An 18,471-nucleotide genomic window follows, 5' to 3' on the forward strand; every position below is an offset into this window, starting at 1 on the left:
GGGCTGCAGGGACGAAAGCCGGCCGGCGTCCTTCCTCCTCGACGCCTCGGAGCCTCGGGGCAGGCAGGCGACCCAGGCGCGAGCGCAGCCGCGGAGGCCGAGAGCCACTAGCGCCCGCACCCCGACTCGCCCCGGGGCCGGGGGCGGGGCTGCTGGCGCAGGGGCCGCTGGGAGTTGTAGTCCGCAGCGCGGCCCCGCGCTCCGCTCGCTCCCTTCCCCGCCGGCCCCCACGGCCCGGCCGGGCCACTTCCTGCTCCCGGGACGCGAAGCCGCGCTGCCCAGGATCGGGGAAGGGCTCCCACCCTCCTGCCCGGCTCCGGAGGCCGCGGGCTGGGCCTGATCGGGTACAGCACGTTCCCTGGTCTTGCAGCCCGCGCTTCGGGAGGGAGCGGAGGGGAAGCGGCGGGAGGCCTGAGCCGGCGGAACGGCTGAGCGGGCGGAACCGCTGAGCTGTCAGTCGGGGCGTTCTCGGTGACACGCGAGGGCCAGTGGCTTCTTGCGGGAGCGGCGAGGCCGCAGCCGGGCGGAGATCGCTCCGGAGCGGGGCGCGCGCGGGGGGCGCGGGGGCGGCGGGGCTGCTCCGATGCACGCCTAGCTGGGACAAGGGGCTGCGGGAACAGGAGCGCCCTTCTCTGTCCCGGCGGGGAAGAGCCGCAGAGCGGGGTGGGGGGCTGCTCCTCGGGGCCTGAGCTGGGGCTGCAGGGGGCGGGGCCCGGCAGGCGGGTCCCCCAGGCTCGGCTGGGCTCGGCTGTGAGTGTCCCCGCAGGTGGGCGGCGCGGCCGCGTAGGGAAGCGAGCCCCGTGCGCGACGCGGTTTCCGGGTGCGCACTGTCGTCCCCTGGTGTGGATAGCACTATGTCCAACAAACGCGCGGCTCGTCGTTGAAAATACTCTATTGCCAGAAAATGCTAACCGTCCTCCGAGCCTGCGGCTGCCGATGTCGTGTCGCCGCCGCGGTGGCGGCTGCCGGCCCAGCGGGGGGCGGCTGCGGAAGGCCGGCGTGGCCGTGACAGCCCTCACGCCGCTGCGCAGTGGGCGGCGCGGCCGGACGCTTCCTTGTCGCTTCCTTTACAAACGGCGCCTCTGGAGGGTGCGAGGCTGGGTCTTGGTTTGGTGGTTCGTTTGTTGGCGCTTGACCTGCAATAGGACTCCTTTGAAAACTGGGGTCAGCCCTCCCCAGCCCCGCTGCTGCCTCCTCGGCTAAGCGGCTGTGATATTCTCAGTCCTTTGCTGGCGTTTCCACGGTTCGCACCGGGAGTCGGGTCCCTCCCCAGAAACCCCCGGCTCTGCTCACCCATAAGCAGCAGCTCCTCGCCCAGGAAAGCTTTGCCGTAAGACGGTAGTGACGCGGTCCCGTCCTCGGCCCCACTTCTCACCCGGGGTCCCTCGCTGTCCGCACCGCACGTGCCGTTGCGTCGTCCCCTGACCTTGAACCCCTCAGTCACCCAGGAGGGTTGGAATCAGCCTCTTCCAAACGCCTGCTGATGCTGACATTTGACCTCTTCCCTGGAATCACATGTTCTTAATGGCAGGTGGAAAGGTGAATTCTTTCTCGAAGGTTTCGATTTACTGTGCCCAGACCCATCCACAGCTCTGTACAGCCTTACAACATGTGTTTCTTAAAGGGTAACACCTGGAAGTTGACATGGCTCCTTGACCCGTGGGCTGCAGAGCGGATGTTGTGTCAGCAGGAAAACAGCATTGGTCTCATCGCCCATCTCCATCGGCGCTCGGGGGTGGCCAGGTGCCGCCTCAAGGAGCCGTCATATTTTGAAAGGGATCTTTTTTTTGAGCAGTAGGTCTCAACAGTGGGCTCAAAAGATTCAGTAAACCGTGTTGTGTCCGTTTAGGGAGCACGGGCAGAGTAGATGGAGCGCATTCTCAGGGGCCCTAGGATTTTTAGAATGGAAAGTGCGCACTGACTTCGTTAGAGTTAAAGCCACCAGCTGCATGAGCGCCTCACAGGGGAGCCTGCCTGTCTTTTGGAGCTTTGGAGCCGGGCACTAACTTCTCTGGGGCTAAGACGGCCCTGGCTGGCACCTTCTCCCAGTATAAGGCTGTTTCATCTGCATGGAAAATCTGTTGTGGAGCCACGTTTGTTAGTTACCTGAGCTAGACCTCCTGGGTGACTTGCTGCAGCTTCTGCATCAGCACCTGCCGCGCCACCTCATGCGTTTGTGTCACAGAGGTGGCTTGTTTCCGTAAACCTCATGAACCAGCCTCCGCTGGCTTCACACTTTGCTCCTGCAGCTTCCTCATCTCTCTCAGCCTTCAATAGACTTGAAGGGAGCCCTCGCTGGTGTGGCTCAGTGGATGGAGCGTCTGCCGTGAACCAAAGGGTCGTCGGTTCGATTCCCAGTCAGGGCACAGGCCTGGGTTGTGGGCCGGTCCCCAGTTGGGGGCGTGTGAGAGGCAACCACACATTGATGTTTCTCTCCCTCTCTTTCTCCTCCCCTTCCCCTCTCCCTAAAAATAAATAAATGAAATCTTAAAAAATAAAAAAAGAATTGAAAAGAGATAGGGCCTTACTCTGGATCTGGATTAGGCTTTGGCTTCAGGGACAGTTGTGGCTGGTTTCATCTTCTACCCAGACCACTAACACTTGCTCTGTATCAGCAAACACAGTAAGTAGAGAAGAGGACCAAGACCGAACCTTGGCCTCTGCAACGTTAAGTCTGGGAAACAAGGAGCAAACAGCAAAGGAGACAGAGGGACCAGAGAGGTATAGAGACGAGCGGGAGCCGAGTGGATCTGGTTTATTGAGGAGGAGAGCGATGCCTGTGGCGCATATTTCCAACAGGGCCAGGAAGTTAAAGCCCGAGAACTGATTCAGCCGAGGGTGGACCCACCTGGAGGCCACTGGGGCCCAGCGAGAGCAGCCTCTGTGCGGGTCTGAGGACGCTGGCCGGCTTCGCGTGGGCTCAGGAAGGAGTGCGAGGCTCTTCCCTGTTTCTGCCTTCCTCCTTGCGTCCTGCCTCTTTTGTGGGTTTTTTTTTTCTCCTTTCTTGCCCCTTTTTAGGCCAATTAATTTTTATTATTCTCCTTTCCCTGCTAGATTTTCAGTTACACATTGTTTTCTTTGATGTTAGTCGTTAGCTTTAAAATTACAACATGTGTCACATGTTGTTACTGTTCTGGGCGATACAAGGGCCTTCAAATGCCTTAGTTCCAATACCTGCCCTTGATTCTTTTTCTCTTTGGAATTGTGATTCCTTTTTTCCAGCCCTGTAATACATTGTTTATTAATTCTGCTTGGATTCATTGCCTTTCCTGAGGCCGCAGATTATCTTTTATGAATTCTAGAAATTGCTCAGCCCTTACCTCTTCCAGTGTTGCCTCTGCTGGGTCCTCTCTGGTTCCCCGGTTACGTGCGCGTTAGACCTTCTCGCTGCCTCTCCCACGTCTCTGAGCTGCTCCCTCGTCTTCTGTCTTTCCCCCTCTCTCTGCCACTTCTGGGTAGTTTCTCCTGATTTAGTCTGATAGCTTCTGCATTTTCTCATCAACTTTTAAACCCATGTGTAGAGTTTTAAATTTTGGTTGTATATTATTATTATTATTATTATTATTATTATTATTATTATTATTATTATTATTATTTTGGCCTAAAAATTCACTCAGGTCCTTTTCCAACATGCTAAGTTACTTTTTGACAGTGTGCCCTTTTCTTTATCTATTCAAACATAGGAAGCCTATTGTTCGGTCGTCTTATTCTGATAATCCCTATAGCTGAAGCCCTCATGGACCCATTTCCGCTGAAGTCTCTCCTGGCTCTCACTAACAGCGCCTTCCCCTTTAGGTGCTTTTGACTGTGTACTAGCCACTGTCCTTGAAGGACTGTCAGCCAGTCTCCTTCGGGCCTAGGATGAAGGTGTGTCCCCACAGAAAAGACTTACATCCTGCCAGTCACCTGGAAGCCCTTGAAGTACTCTGACCACCTGCAGATCCACGTGGGATACAGTTGGTGGTGGGCACCGTTTCCCCCATGCCTGTGTGCCCAAACACAGACCCCCCCCCCCCACACACACACGCTGTGCTCAGGGTCAGGAAAACACGTCTGCAGGCCCCTGGTGGGACAGTGAAGCAACATTACGTCTCGTTAGCTCCTACAGGGGTGGCGAAGCTGTGTAGAGCTGTGTGTGGGCCCAGCCATCTAATATGATGGCGAGGAGGAAGAGGGCGTGACTTCTCACTGCGTCATTCTGCACTTGGAGTGAATCGGGTTTTGGCTTATATTTTCTTCGTACTTCCCAAGGCCTTGGAGACTTCAGCCCAATTTCTCCTGGTACAGAAAATACCCTCGGAGCCAGAAGCAGCTTCCTTAAGCTGTCTACTCTCTAGGCTCCTTAACTTTACTGACAAATGGCCTGATTTTTCCTGCTGGTGTTTGAAACTTTCCAGAAAAGTGTTTTTAGTATTTTACCCAGTATTTTTCGTTGTTTTCTGCAGAAAAATGGGTCCACATAGCCTAATCTGTTTTATTACTGGAAACGGACTGGTCCACCTACTTTTTATTAAACTGAAAATAAGCAGTAACTTCATTTCAACTTGGCAAGTTTCTGATAAAATAAATGTTTTGGGCACAGACTGCATTGAGACATCGTCAGCAAATTCCTGTAGTTTTCCAGCTCCTTAGGCATGTAAATGTATTATTTATTAAGAGCAGAAACTTTAAGTTACCTGTCTTTCCTGATTTATACAGGGCTGACTTGTTCAGTGCTGAGAGCCTGAGAAAATGGCCGGTACGGACGGTGCCTCCAGGCCTCTCCTCGTCCCCGAGGCAGGCGACGAAATACATCCCGGGCCTGGGAACATTCAGTTTGACTCATCGGATCTGAGGTCCAAAAGGTAGGTTTAAAATAAAACACTTATTTTGTAATTAGGGTGTTTGGTTATTAAAATAGAACTAATTAGAACCAAACATAGATAGCTTTAATGATAAAAATGCCCACTTTCTTACCGGATCTGTATGTTTGTGGTGGGAAGGGATAACTTTGAATACTGTTTCCTCGTTTGTATCGGACTTTTCCAACCACACCCAGCCTCTCTTGGGGGCGGTGAGTTTTATGAAGTGAGATGCATTTATATAATTCATGGGACCAGTGCGTGCTGACTCCCTGCTTCGTGCAAGGCAGCGCACTGGATGCCGAGGGCGGAACAGAGACAGTAGTTAGGACACAGCCCGGCCCTCGCTGAGCTCAGACTCCAGCACGTCGCGTAAGACTTGAGTTTAAAATTTATTCCAGTGCATAGTTGGAAGACCCCAAAGAACACACCGAAAAACTGTTATAAATAGGAAGAGAATTCAGTAAGGTGGCTGTTTACAAAACAGGCAAAAGTGAATAGCGTTCTGATGAGGAAATGTCATGGGAGAAAAGATAAAATACACAAGGTAGCCTGAAGGAGGTGCAAAATCTGCATGAGAGAAACTAGAAGCTACCACCGAGGGACCTACGGTAAGGTGAGCGCATCGCTTCAGACCTGAGATGCTGACTGTAAGCTGCACGAGACAGACAGACAGGGAGACATACAGGCATCACACTAAGGTTAACTGCCGCCGGTACCTCTGATCCGATATTCTCTTAGGACTCAGGGTTTTGTTGTTTTATATTTTGTTTACTGGAGGGCTCTTGGACTTGGTACTTTGTCCTGTGTCCTGTATCTTTTGGGCAGTTATAAAAATGAAAATAGAAACGGTGTATCAGTGAAGACATTACTGCTCTGATGCTTCTGAATCGTGCTTTGGACCCATCAAGATCAGTGTTTTCCCCCATGCAGAATGGTCCTCTGTACCACTAGGAGCCTTGATAAGGTAGCATTTCTCGGAAGAATTTTCTTCCAGGTCACGGGCACCTTTTGAGTTTCAGTGCTTGCACGTCCCCGATCTTGCCAGGAGGTGTCACCAAAGGCTGTGTGACAGCACCACGGCTCCTAGCTCTCCCGGAAGTGGTCCCGAGGGTAAGGTGGCCGTGGAGCAGGGGTGGGGTGGCCCCGCCAGGCCACCAGGAATCAGCATTGCTCACGGCAATGAGAAGGCGTCCAGGGTTCTGAGACACTTCCACATTTTAGAAATGTTTAGATGTGTCTACGGCACTAGAATTAGTAACATAAGACATGTACCAAACAGGCATATTCTGCTCTCCATGGGAAGACTAAAATAAAACGTCCTGCCCTGTACATTTTAATCCACAGATCTAATGTGACACCCCCCCCAAATGCCAGCAGCCAGCTCCAAAGTTTGTATGTCCCAGCAGTTTCACGTCAAAACACTCACTCTAATGTCAAATGATACACGTACTGGGTCGTTGAATGCAGTGTTTTTATACTAGCGAAAGGTTGAAAACAGCAGGCTGCCTTTTCTCACGGGACTAGGTAAGGAAATTATGGCATGGTGATGCGATGGACTCTTTCCACCCATGAAAGGGAAGGAAGTGGCTTTGTTACGTGTGGAACTGGAACAAGCCTTCAGCCTCTCAGGGTAAGCGAGGAGAATGAGGTGCAGAGCGGCGTGTGGCGCCCGCCGTGAGGCAGAACACAGATCGCTACATGGAGTGCGCCGGGTATAAATGACTAGGAATAAACAGGGTCGGCGGTCTGGTGGCCCCCGGAGAGACACCCAGAGCCTGAGCTTGGGGGCGGGGACACCGCCAGAGAACTGCCCGGCAGATACTCAGCCAGCCCCGGGTCCCCGAGGGGGCTGCCGCCGGAGAAACGCGGCCTCGGGTGTCCAGGCTGTGCTGCGCGCCCACGTGCACCGCACAGAGGCCTCGGTCACCTGGCCTCCCGCTCCCCGGGCTGGGTGGCCGGACTGCCGGCCGGTGCAGCCCGTCGCTCTGCGCTGTGCCGTGGGACACCGCGCTGTTACTGGGTGACGGGGACTCTTCCGCCCCATTACGTCTCTCGGGGCCGTCATCGTACAGGCAGTCGGTGGTGGGCCAGAATGTGGTTAGTCCTGCAGAGAGGGGTGGCCACGTGAAACGGACCGCACGAGAAATTTAGCATCGTCCTGTACGGTGGCCGCCAGGAAAGAGAGAGAAAGGACGCTTGTGGTTTTCCACGAGGGCTAACGCCCGCTGGCGGAACGCTCGGCTCTCCAAAGCCCCCGCATTCCGTGACACACAATCGCCCCTGTGATGACGGACTGAGGCCGGCGGGGACATCCCCCTGCGGTCGGCGGCAGGGGCACACAGCGCTCAGATAACTTGCTGAAGCGCGGAGGTTAAGTGGGAACCTACTTTCTGTGATGAGTCTTGTCCGAGCGAGAGGGCGCCGACAACTGACGGTTTGGGGAGCTGCCCGGGTGAGCCAGGAGGCCGGGGTGTGTGTGGGCTGCGGACCCTCCCTTGCCTGTGAACTCACTGGCACTGAAAACAAACTAGTGTTTGATGAAGGAGAACGTAGGAGTACCTGAAACATCGTCATTTCTATTAAACTGTGAGCTACTTCACTTCACACGTGTAAATAAAAGTCAGGAACACGGAGGGGAGTTTATTTTCTGTTAGAGGAAACAGCTTGATGATATTTCAAGAACTTCAGTCATTTTAGTGACCATGTGATTTTGGGGATATCCCATTACCCCCTGTAAAATATTACATTTTAATGTGTTTTTGAGTTACCGACTTTTAAAAATTAGGGTTAATGTGGCCTCCTCTCTGCATATTTGTGGGTCGATGTGTCTGAAGAACGGTCTGTACTCCCTATGACGCGCTGCAGTGCCCAGCAGCAGGTAGAGGAGCATCTTCCGGGGGGCCCTACAGCACCTTACGTGTCGCTGCCTTTGGAGAACCGCCCCCCGCGGTCAGAGGTGCCGAAGCGCGGGCCTCAGCCTAGTGAGGTGCAGGTCTCGCTGGCCTGGTCGGGGGCTCGCGCCTCGGCAGGTGCCATGAGCCCTCGGTGGGCGCCCAGAGGAGCGTGGCCACAGGGAAGCCTTGCGTCTGGAAGGGGACAGGTGAGGAAGGGCTGTGGCCAGGGAACCCAGGACCGGCTGAGGGGGCTCTCCCGGCAGAGGCCGACCGGCAGCGACGGGCAGTGAGCGGGTGTACGGAGCACGGCTGAGCGGCAGGGACGTCCCTTGGGCCTGTGTGGGGGTTTTGACAGAGGGTAGAAAGCAGCGCTGGGTACTTGAGCTCCTACATGCAGTTCGGCTCGTGGATGGTTCTGTCTCTTCCACTGGGTGGCAGGCAGTGCAAACCGTCTCTCGGCTCAGATGACAGGAGAGAGGACCTGCTATCTTCAGTGGACCTGGGCGCTAGGCGGCTGCTGCGGTGCAGGACGGGGCTGGCCTTCCGTGCTTGGGTCTCTGGGGACTTCGCAGACGACACAAGCCCCCACTCTCCGCACGGCTGTCTCCCCTCCCCCATCAGATTTTCTTGGGGTGGGGGGATGGAAATCTCAGCTGGGTTAGGGGTGTCCCGTGGGGCCAGCGGTCTGGGAGCTTGTTGCGCTGCCTTTCCCGACGTCCTGGGGACACAGGCTGAGCTGCTCACCGTGCGCTTCACCTGCTGCCGCTCCCAGGGGTCGGGCTGCCCAGCCGGCATGCGGGGCATGGTGGCTGCTCTGTCTTCCCGCTCCCCTTCCAGGCCCCCTGCCCCCGCTCTCCTTCCATGTCCCCTGGAGTCTGGGGCTTCGGTGCTCTTCTCTGTGAAGAGAAGAACCCCCCGGGAGTCCCTTGCAGCCTCTGGGACCGTCCTCTGCGTCTGCCCTGTCCCTGGTCAGCGCTGCAGTGGCAAGGGGTCGGCCCACCCCTTCCATGGCTGGTTGCATTTAAGGTGGAGAATTACGGAAACATAAAAGTCCAGCCTAAACGTTAGGTGTCCCTGATGGTGACGTTTGAAGCGCTCCAGTAAGCCAGTGGGGCACAGGCAGACACTTAGGTCAGGCAGCGTTCCCGGGCGCACGCACACACTGCGCGCCTGCAGCCCCTGGTCGCGGAACGGCTGCTGGCGGGCACTTTGGCGCAGTGGCCTTTGTCACGGTCATTTGTCAGTGATACTGTCCTAAAGAGCAGCTGACTCATTTTGGGGAGGGAGACCCTTTCTTTTACCCTTCTAGTCTCTGCCTGCTGATCCAACAAGCAGATCTACATGAGAGAGAGAAAAAGAGAAAATGACCAGATTTAATCCCATATGCATATAAGGGAACTCCTGCGTCCGCGAGCACGTCACAGACTCCATGCACATGAGACAGAAAGATAGATAAGGCCCATGTGACATTCTGAGCCAGGGATGAGGTCAGGCGCCCTGCGGCTTCGGGGGCAGGGGGAGGCCATTCCCAGGATGATAAGAAGAGCAGATGTTGGGTAATGAGATGCTTATCTGCCATAAAAGGTTATTTCTGGTACCCGCACATTATCTTTACAGTTCCGTGGGGGGATGAACCCCTGTGGGCTCCACCCCCGGCACCACACAGCCCCTCTGCCGCCCCTCCCCTGCGGCTCCTCAGCTCCCCCCCTCTTTTCATGGGAATGGAGTCACCGGAATCCCCTCCAGCAGACCAGAATCCTGGTCATCATTAGGCGTTTAGTGCAACGCTTTGGATTTGGTTGGCACTCAAGGCCACATCTAAGGGACTTGGGAACTCGTATAAATTAGGGGGCTGTAACAGAAGCAGCGGGGCCTGGGGAAGGCCTGGCCTGCGGGGGCCGGGAGTCAGCTCGGAGCGGCCCGCCGTTCTGTGAAAGGCTGTCGGTGAAAGGCTGTCGTGCGGGCATCGCAGGCGAGGGCCGTGGCGGCCAGCCCAAGGTCCCCAGTAATTCCCTGCAGCAAGCAATTTCTGGGCCCGGCGGCTCAATTAACTTCTTTTCTGTCGTCTGTGCGGAAAAGCTGCCGGCAGACACACTCCGCTTCCCCAAGCAGGTAGAATCAAGCACAGTGGTTCATTATTTCGAATGTTTGTTTGCATGGTATTTTTTTGAATACCAGATTCCCTTCTCATTCTTTTCTTTTTAACAAACTACCCCGCCTGGCAGGCGGCTGAGTGCTTCAGCTCTCAGGCATGTGAGGAGGAGAACAGTTTTAAGCCAAGGGTCTTCATCTTGAGTGCAAACCTTCCTCAGAGGCGTGGAACTGTTCTGAACTTCAGAGGAGTAGAGCTGGTCCGTGGGAGGGTGGAGACAGGTGTGAAAGCCAAAAATCTTAAGGAATTTAGGCAGTGGGACCTAGAAAAGGCTGTGGGTAGAGATAAGGTTTCTTTGTTTATATAAAATGAAAATATGGGATTTTTGAATCACGTTTTAAAATACTTTAAAATTTTTGCTGAACATCAAAAGCATTTTCTGTAGCATGACCATCACAATGTGTCATGTAGACAAATATACTTCTCCATCAAAGATGATCCTTTCTGCTCAGTGCGGGACAGTTGAGCTGCATGTCACAGGGCAGGAACGTGGGTGGGGAGCCGTCCTGTGAAAGTGCCCACAGGAAAAGGCCACATGTCACGTCTGCCATTCTGATAGTGGTCTCTGTAGTCCTGTTCACGGTGTCAGTGTTCTCAGGTCCACTCCAGCTCAGCTCAGAAATGTAGTTTATATGTTTGTTCTCTCAGAGGAAGCCTTAAGCACCTGTTCCTAAAGAGTCTGTAAAAATGTGCTGACTTACGTGTTTTTCAAGAGAATCTGTTTTGAAAAGATGCCCAAGTACTTGCTCGAACAGGCGCACGGCATCGCAGTGAGAGCTCTTGGGAAAGGGCGCCTTTGCTCTCAGTGGCCCGAGCGGCCATGGCAGTCAGCAAACACTTGTGTGGGGCCGTGGCCGCGCAGCGTGGCCTGCCGGGTGGCCCTTGTGGCCTCCCGGCCCCTGAGTGCTTGCTGGCAGCACCACCGAGCTCTGGGACTCACACGCGCCCAGCGGAACGCCCGTCTCCCTCCGTCAGAGCCCCACTTCAGTCCCCTGGGTAATCCAGGCTGCGGGTCACCCTCAGCTCTGGGGGCGTCGAAGCCGCCATTGCTCCCCGAGCTCTGGGGGGCATTGCTGTTGCAGAACAAGAAGGTGCAGCCCTGGAGGGGGACCCCAGGTGCGCTAGACTGCCTCTTGGACACAGACACCTGGCACTGCCCTTCAGCAGCCCTGAGTGCCGCAGCCGCATGTCAGCTGTACGGAGCAGGCACGTGCTCGCGAGGCGGGGCGGTTACCGCAGGCTCCCCGGTTTCCACACAGGGCTGGTTTATTCTGCCTGGGACCCTCCCTTCTCCGCTGTGTCCACAGGAGGCTTACTGACAGCACTTGACTAACTCAGCGATTCTGTGCTTGGCTCAGATCGCGTGCCACGTCCGTCCCTGACCCACGTGTCTGCTCGCATAGGGGCTCCTCTTCGACCTCCGTTGGGTTAAATACAAAGCCCCCCCACCCCCGTATGTAGTGCGTGGCGGAGGGCACACAATAAAAGGAAGAGCCGAGGTTCTGTGTGCTAACCGGGGAGGCGAGACTAAATTTAGCATCTGTGCTGCCATTCCTCTACTGTCACGGAGCTGGACAAGAGCAGGAACTAAAATTTCAGTCCCTTGGTGTTGCAGGTGCTTCCCACCAGCTTAGATTGACAGCATCTCCTGCAGAAATGGTGGCCGTACTTTAATAAATGTCCAGTGCAGAGAGACATTGGGACCCAGTGACAAACCTGCGGCCCTGTTCCCTTCCTTACGTGCACTTTGGGGTGCAGAATCATTTGTGGCCTCAGGGGACCTGAGGACCCGCAGAGGAACGCAGTCCTTGTGCACATCTCTGCCAGGTCTGTCCATCCTGGATAAGGGGACCGCTGGAAGCTTGGAGCAGACGGAGGGCATTTCGGCAAGGCACAGAAGGGGTTAACACCCCAAATGACCCCTGGACACAGCTGTGAGAGGGAAGCAAGCAGGCAGCCTAACAGGGACATTACTGGATTCCAAGGAAAGGGGACATTGCTGGGGTCGTGACGTTCCGCCTCATAGTCGCTGGGGTCAAGTCTCACAGGGAGAGCGTGGGGGTGACTAGTCCCCAGTGCCCGAACCCAGAAACGGGAATTCTTTGTCACCGGAAGTGACTGTGGCCCAGAAAGTGGGAGTACAGGCTCCAGCATGGGAACATTTTCTTCTGTAACTCCTCTGATTTGGTGCCAGAGGCTTTTTGAGAGACTCTTCAAAGCTGCGTCTACATTTTATTGTCAAAAATTGACAGCTGCTATATTTCTTTGTAATAACTGATTGAAGCTCCTTTTCTTACATCCCCTCTGTTGCTAAATTTCTTAAGTTTAAAAAAGTCGCTGTAAAGTGATAGCGGATGATACAAAAGCTCCATTCTGTGGACTGGATAATCCTCCTTCTGTGCCGCTTCCTCTCCCACGTGCGCGGTCCCGTCCTGCCCGGGTGCATCCCATTTCGCTCCGAGGACAAGACGTTGTTTTCCTCCATGGCTGACTTCCAGATTTCTGGCTGACTGCTCTTTGTCAAGTGTCTGTTCCCCTCCCCAGGCCTTTCTGTGTGGAGCCCACAAACATCGTCCGCGTGAATGACGCCATTCAGAGGGTGAGCGACCGGGCCTCGGCCATGAACAAGAGGATCCATTACTACAGCCGGCTCGCCGCCCCTGCAGACACGGCGCTGGTAAGGGCGGAGCCCTGCTCATTGTCTGGGCCGGGCTGAGAGGGGCAGGGGCAGCAGGAGCCAGGGCGACGCCCAGGGCTGACCTTTCTGCTGGTCCTGGGCCCATGATGGCATCATGGAAAGTCACAGATAGTAGTTCACTGATGCTCGCCCCACGGCTCAGGCTGGTTCCCTCGTGCTCGGCCTGGCGTTGGAAACAGCTTCTCTTTGCTGACAATAGCCTAGAGGCTTATGGGCTGCAATTCTGCGAATCCCCAATGCTGAGCGCTCAGAAGAGGGCAAACGGCCTTCGAAGTAGTTAAGTCCTTGGTTAATATAAATAACCCAAGGTCCTGGTTAGCTGGCTTAATTTTTAAGTTTGAAGCTGCAAGGGAAAAATGCTTGTAGAAATTCTCTACAGGAGTGGGAAACTGACATGCGCACTTGTGGAGAGGTGATGTTCTCCCGCTCTCAGCGCCCCTTCCTGGATCCAAACCTGGATCAGACAGCAGAGGCGGAACATCGCAGGCTTGCAGCCCGCACTGTCACGTGTTCTGACTTCTGTTTCATATCCTTCCAGGTGTAAGAGCTCTTCTCAGCCACGGAGCTGTAAACAGGTCAGGTGGGAGGCCAAACCTTTCATCTTCTAAAATCAGAATTACTATTTTAGGGTCAAAAACACTTATTATAATTAACTTGGTTGCTTATAAGAATTACCACTGGGAGATATTCAGACACTCGAAAGCTTAGAGAAAAATGGAAACATCTGTGAGAAAAGACGACTTTCTTATAGGTCATCCTAAAAAGGGAGAAGGGAACCAACATTTTTAGCTTTTCCAAGGGGGCAAGGACTGGGCCAGTCACTTGATCGTAGACACATCACTTGAAGTGTTGCATAGTACTAAGGGCCCCTTTTGTACAGCCAAAGTGGGGGCTTCCAAAGTGTTCTGGATGGAATGACTTTCCCCCCAATTTTTTCACTTTTTCTTCCCCGAGGCCTTTACATTAGCAGTTGTGATAAAGTCTTAGTTTCGTACCAGAATTATTTAAACCCTCTGGGGAGCCAGAGGTAATCCAGTATCTCCAGATCTAGTTCAGCCCTCGTACACTCTGCTTATGGAAGCGAATTTCAGCAGTACCGGCTGGGCCGGTCTTGGCCGGATTGTACACTGTGTGCCTGAAAATTAAGTCAGCATCGCGCGCCGGGTGAATCCCTTTTGTTAACTGGCTGTGAGACGTCTCTGGTATAAATCAAAGCCTATAAACAGTGATCTGAAACTAACCATGGGATACGGCCATTTTCACATGCACATCATTCTCTGAGAATCCCCAAGGTTTCCAAGGACTGTTCTCAGGGTGACAGGCAGGACTCCATCAGGAAGCTGCACCTTTTCCTCCGAAACGGGGAGGCAGACTGAGGCAGACGGTGGCAGAGCTGGGGGGCTGGAGGCCCACACCACCGTCCCTCGCTCTGTGTCTGCGGCCTCTGCCGGCCCCTCCCTTGGGTTTATATCCTTCACCTGTAAGAAGCCTCACTTTGCCTTTTCCTTGCGCCCCTCAGCTCACCTCTTCCTGCTGCTGCTGAAGCATTTGCCCAGTCTGTGTTTATTAGTCCGGTCTTTCCTCTCCTGACCACTCAGCCCCCGCCTGGCTCTGCCGGAACCACCCTCTCGTGGGAGTTCAGTGACCGCTGGACTCCTGAAATGCCCCCCGACCATGGCCCAGGTCTCCTCCGTCTGGAGCCCCCTGGTCCTCGCAGGCTGGCTCTCCTGCCTCCTTTCCCGTGAAGCGGAAGAGAACAGCATCTTGACAGCTGCGTATTCCAGAACTCATCCTCCTGTCCGCCGACCCGCTGGTTGTTCATACAGCCCTTACATCCTTGCTCCTTTCGGTCTTTACTGCATTTAAAAGGGAGCGTTTGTATCTGTTACTCAGGGCCGCCTGCTGTTCCCGCTCACGACAGTGAGAAAGGGCCGCGCCCAGCTCTCACCTGTCCCTTGCCGTCCCGCCAGGTTGCCCCGGACCACGTGGTCCCGACGCCCGAGGAGCGCTATGTGTACAGCCCCCTGGGCTCCGCGTACAAACTGCAGAGCGACAGCGACGGGCCCGGCAAGAACAGCAGCGTCGTGACCATGTGAGTGGGCGGGCCCAGCCGAGCGCGCGGCGTGGGGGCGGCCCCCCTGCCCTCCCTGTGCCCTTGCGCACGGAACCGCGCCCTCACCGCCGCCCCTCTGCCCGCAGCTTCGTGATCTGGAACACCATGATGGGCACGTCGATCCTCAGCATCCCCTGGGGCATAAAGCAGGTGAGGCAGCGTTTCGGCGTCATTTTAGCCCGGGTGTTTCTTCTTTTCACGTCGTACGTTTTGTAATAGAGGTGTTTTTATGGCTTTGGGGTTGGTTTGGTTTTCATCCTCGTGAAGCGTGTCGGGTGGCGTTGGTCGGCCACGTCACGCACGTGTCCGCGCTGGGGCCCGACGTCTGCGTCGCCGGTGTGCCCGCCGTCCGGAGCCGGAGCACGGGACGTCACTCACAGGCCGGGACGCGTGGGCACACGCAGTGGAGGATTTAATCCATCGCCATGAGTGTTTAAAGAAAACGGATCATTATATATAATGTCACACGGAGTGCGGTGGTTTTCTTGTCATTGCCCGGGGTGGCCTCAGGTGACGGGGTGCATGCTCACTCGACGGTGACGCCGGCTGCCCTGTGCGCTCCCCTGCAAACAGGCGGGGTTCACCACGGGCGTGTGCGTCATCGTGCTCATGGGCCTGCTCACACTGTACTGCTGCTACCGCGTGGCCACGTCGCGAGCCGCCATAGGTAAGGACTGGCCGCGGGGCGGGGCGGGGCGGGGCGGGGCGGGCCGGCTGGGGGCGGGGCTGGGGGCGGGGCGGGGCGGGGGCTGGCTCAGCGCGCATGCGTACTTCCTGCGGCGGCCCCTCGCTGCCAGCGTCATCGCAAGATGTCGGTTCAACACGGGAGGAGACAGATACCGTGTCACTCCCGAGTCGGACTGCACAGCCATTCTCGGCGGTGCAGATAGACTCTTAAGAAGCTACACCATCGTCTCTCGAGACGGACGGCTGCCGACGACGACGACGACGACGACGACATTCCTTTTTATGTGCTTGTTCTATAATGTTTTAATTTCTATATTTCGTAATACGGTCAAATATCTGTTGGCGGAATACCCCGATTCTCTGACTAACTCTGAGTTAACCTGGGGAAAACAAATGATGGCTGCGGACTGTATCGCTGGCACCTGACGCCTGTCTCTGCCCCCCGCTGCCGCGCAGCGTCGGCGGACACCGCGGCCTGGGAGTACCCCGACGTCTGCCGGCATTACTTCGGCTCCTTCGGACGGTGGTCGAGTCTGCTCTTCTCCCTGGTGTCCCTCATCGGAGCGATGATCGTGTACTGGGTGCTTATGTCGAACTTTCTTTTTAACACCGGAGAGTTTATCTTTAGTAAGTATCCATGGCACACGTTGTCACACAGTTGCTTTTGGGAACAGTAACTACTGTCATGTTCTAGTTTCAGCCTCAAATTCTGGACTTGGGATAAATAAAGTTAAAAGTCCTATTGGTAATTCTGAAAAAAATGCTTGATTCGGTTTGTTTTCTATGGTTATGACCTCAGATTTAATGTATATGTTTATTTCCAAAAACTAATTTTTGAATAACTAATAGTCCTTCGGATTCTCTAATTAATATAAAATATTTCTAAGTACCCGCAGAGATTTTAAGCACTGTTTCAGTATTTCCCACAAAAATGTAATGCAGCAGCATTTGTGAAGTTCATTGGTGTTTGTTATCGACCATTCGATGTGTAGACTCTTGGAGAAACAAATTTCAGTCACCGCTTTTCAAAATATCCGGATCTAAATTAGGAGACAGGAGGGGATGGAACTTACGTGTAAATGTGTAATTTACAGGATTTATTGTGGGATGTTGGTTGCACCCTTTAGTCATTTAAAGATGTTCCTGCCTCTTGTTTTCCTAAGCGTTTTTATTAACATGTGCTGGACTTTATCAGAGACTTAATCTTCATCTCCTAAAACAGCCTAAGTGTTTCTCCTTCAAACTGTTCACATAACGACTTAAATGAATACACTTTGTCATATTTAAATCATTCCTATACTCTGGGAAAACTTGGTTTATTAGTCATCACATATAATTTTAAAACTCCTGGCTGGATCTGACTTTCTGTGGGAGGAGTGGGGCGAACATTTTATTTAGAACTTCCGCCTCCTTTCTTACGAGATACTGGCCTGTGGTTTTCTTTCCCACACGGTCCTTGTGGAGCCTCGGGGCGTTCGGGCCTCTGTTTGGCCTGAAAGGAGAGACGCGGGTTTTCTCACAGCCCGGAGACCAGGAGTGCGAAATCCAAGCATCCGCGCAGCTCTGCTCGCTCTGATGCCTCCAGGTGGAGCGCTTCCCGCTGCTCCCAGCTTCAGGGGTGACACCGGCCACGCAGGCCTTGGCACCCTCGGCTTGTGGCTGCGTCCCTGCATCTCTGCCTCCCTCTTCACGGGACCATCCTCCCTCCACGGCTCTGTGTCCACCTTGTCCTGTTCCTTTGAGGACGCCAGCCACTGAACTGCGGGCCGCCCACACCCAGCATGGCCTCCTCATAACTTCGTTGTATCTGCAAAGACTCTGTTTCCAAATAAGTTCGCTGTCCAGGTTCCTGGTGGACATGGGTCTGGGGAGACACCGTCCAGCCTAGTGTACTCGGTGTCAAGATTTTCCTCGTTGCTGCTAGCCTTACGAAGGCCCCGGCATCAGGAACTACATAATGACTCAAAAGTTCTCGTCTTAAATCCCTAATAACCCTTGGGGATGCTGTAAGAGCCTAGAGCACTGAACTACTTCTTTTATTCTGTCTTGACAGGCATACAATGGAGGTGAATAATCCACGTGTTTAACTTAATTTATGACCTTAAAGTCCAAGCCATTCCAAGCCATCATTTTTACCATCTTGTTTAAGTTTTAATCAAACACGTTTATTAATTATTGCTAAGTTTATAAAAGGTCAACATGAAACAGAATAAGTGAAGTCTCTCAGGCCAGCAGGGAAGCGCACCCCTGGCCCATTCTCTCACTCTAGAATGACCGAGGCCCGGGCGCCTGCAGGAGGGTTTTGGGTTTGTTTGCTGCTACCTGTCCTGGACCTGAGTGTGCATAGGAGCAGTAACTACTCTGCAGCCTTTGAGCTGTAAAAGATGGTTCTACTTCGTAAGAAGTAAATGATTTTGCAGTTGAATTCGGCCTTTGTGAGTGCTGGTTTTCCCCTTTCATAGACGTTAGCACTTTAGTCTAAGGTGTAACTATACTTACATAAGTCTGGGAGTGCACAGGGGAGAAAATGCACACGTCATCTTTATTCCAGAGCTTCCACTAAATTCAGCCTGTGGGCGGGTCCTAAACGTCCTTGCCTCTGTGACGTGGCCACAGTGGGTGTGGGGCCGCGGGCCGCGTTCTGTGAGGGCGGGAGGCTGAGGATGCGGAGCCACCCTGACCACGGCACAGCCTGGGCTCGGTGGCCGCATGGGTGTGGCCTCACAGTAGACCTGCGAAGATTGTCACAGATGAAACACGTCCTCGGGTGATCGCTATAGCGTCTCACTCGGCACTGAATGACGCTGTCCCCTTACTTCTCAGATTTCGTTCACCACATCAACGACACGGACGCGGTGCTGAGCACCAACGGCAGCAGCCCTGGTGAGTGGTTTGGGGTTCACGATCAGCCTTGTCTTTTATTCCTCACTTAGCTTCAGCAAGGGCTTAAGGTCAGAACCCACGACGTTGCTTTGGGTGAATGGTCAGCGTGAAATCATTATCGCTGGTAAATTGTTGGCAATCAGTGTGTTTAAAAACAGAAAAGACCAGCTCCACCAAAGGCTGTATTAGTGTGAGCTCCA

The 18,471-nt window shown here is 54.2% G+C and overlaps 1 protein-coding gene across 1 annotated transcript in view; it reads left to right on the forward strand.

Moving 5' to 3' along the window:
- The first annotated feature begins 4,702 nt into the window (after positions 1-4,702).
- SLC38A9 (solute carrier family 38 member 9) overlaps positions 4,703-18,471 on the forward strand; it is a 35,069-nt gene continuing 21,300 nt past the window's right edge. The window contains exons 1-7 of the mRNA XM_090276110.1: positions 4,703-4,844; positions 12,435-12,567; positions 14,559-14,680; positions 14,788-14,851; positions 15,275-15,368; positions 15,845-16,015; positions 18,212-18,271. Coding sequence (XP_090132236.1) covers positions 4,732-4,844; positions 12,435-12,567; positions 14,559-14,680; positions 14,788-14,851; positions 15,275-15,368; positions 15,845-16,015; positions 18,212-18,271 — 757 coding nt within the window. The 5' untranslated portion in view covers positions 4,703-4,731. The remainder of the gene's footprint in view (positions 4,845-12,434; positions 12,568-14,558; positions 14,681-14,787; positions 14,852-15,274; positions 15,369-15,844; positions 16,016-18,211; positions 18,272-18,471) is intronic.

This window comes from Furipterus horrens, unplaced genomic scaffold (genome assembly GCF_987537825.1).
Source record: "Furipterus horrens unplaced genomic scaffold, mFurHor1.1.pri manual_scaffold_5, whole genome shotgun sequence".
NCBI lineage: Eukaryota > Metazoa > Chordata > Mammalia > Chiroptera > Furipteridae > Furipterus > Furipterus horrens.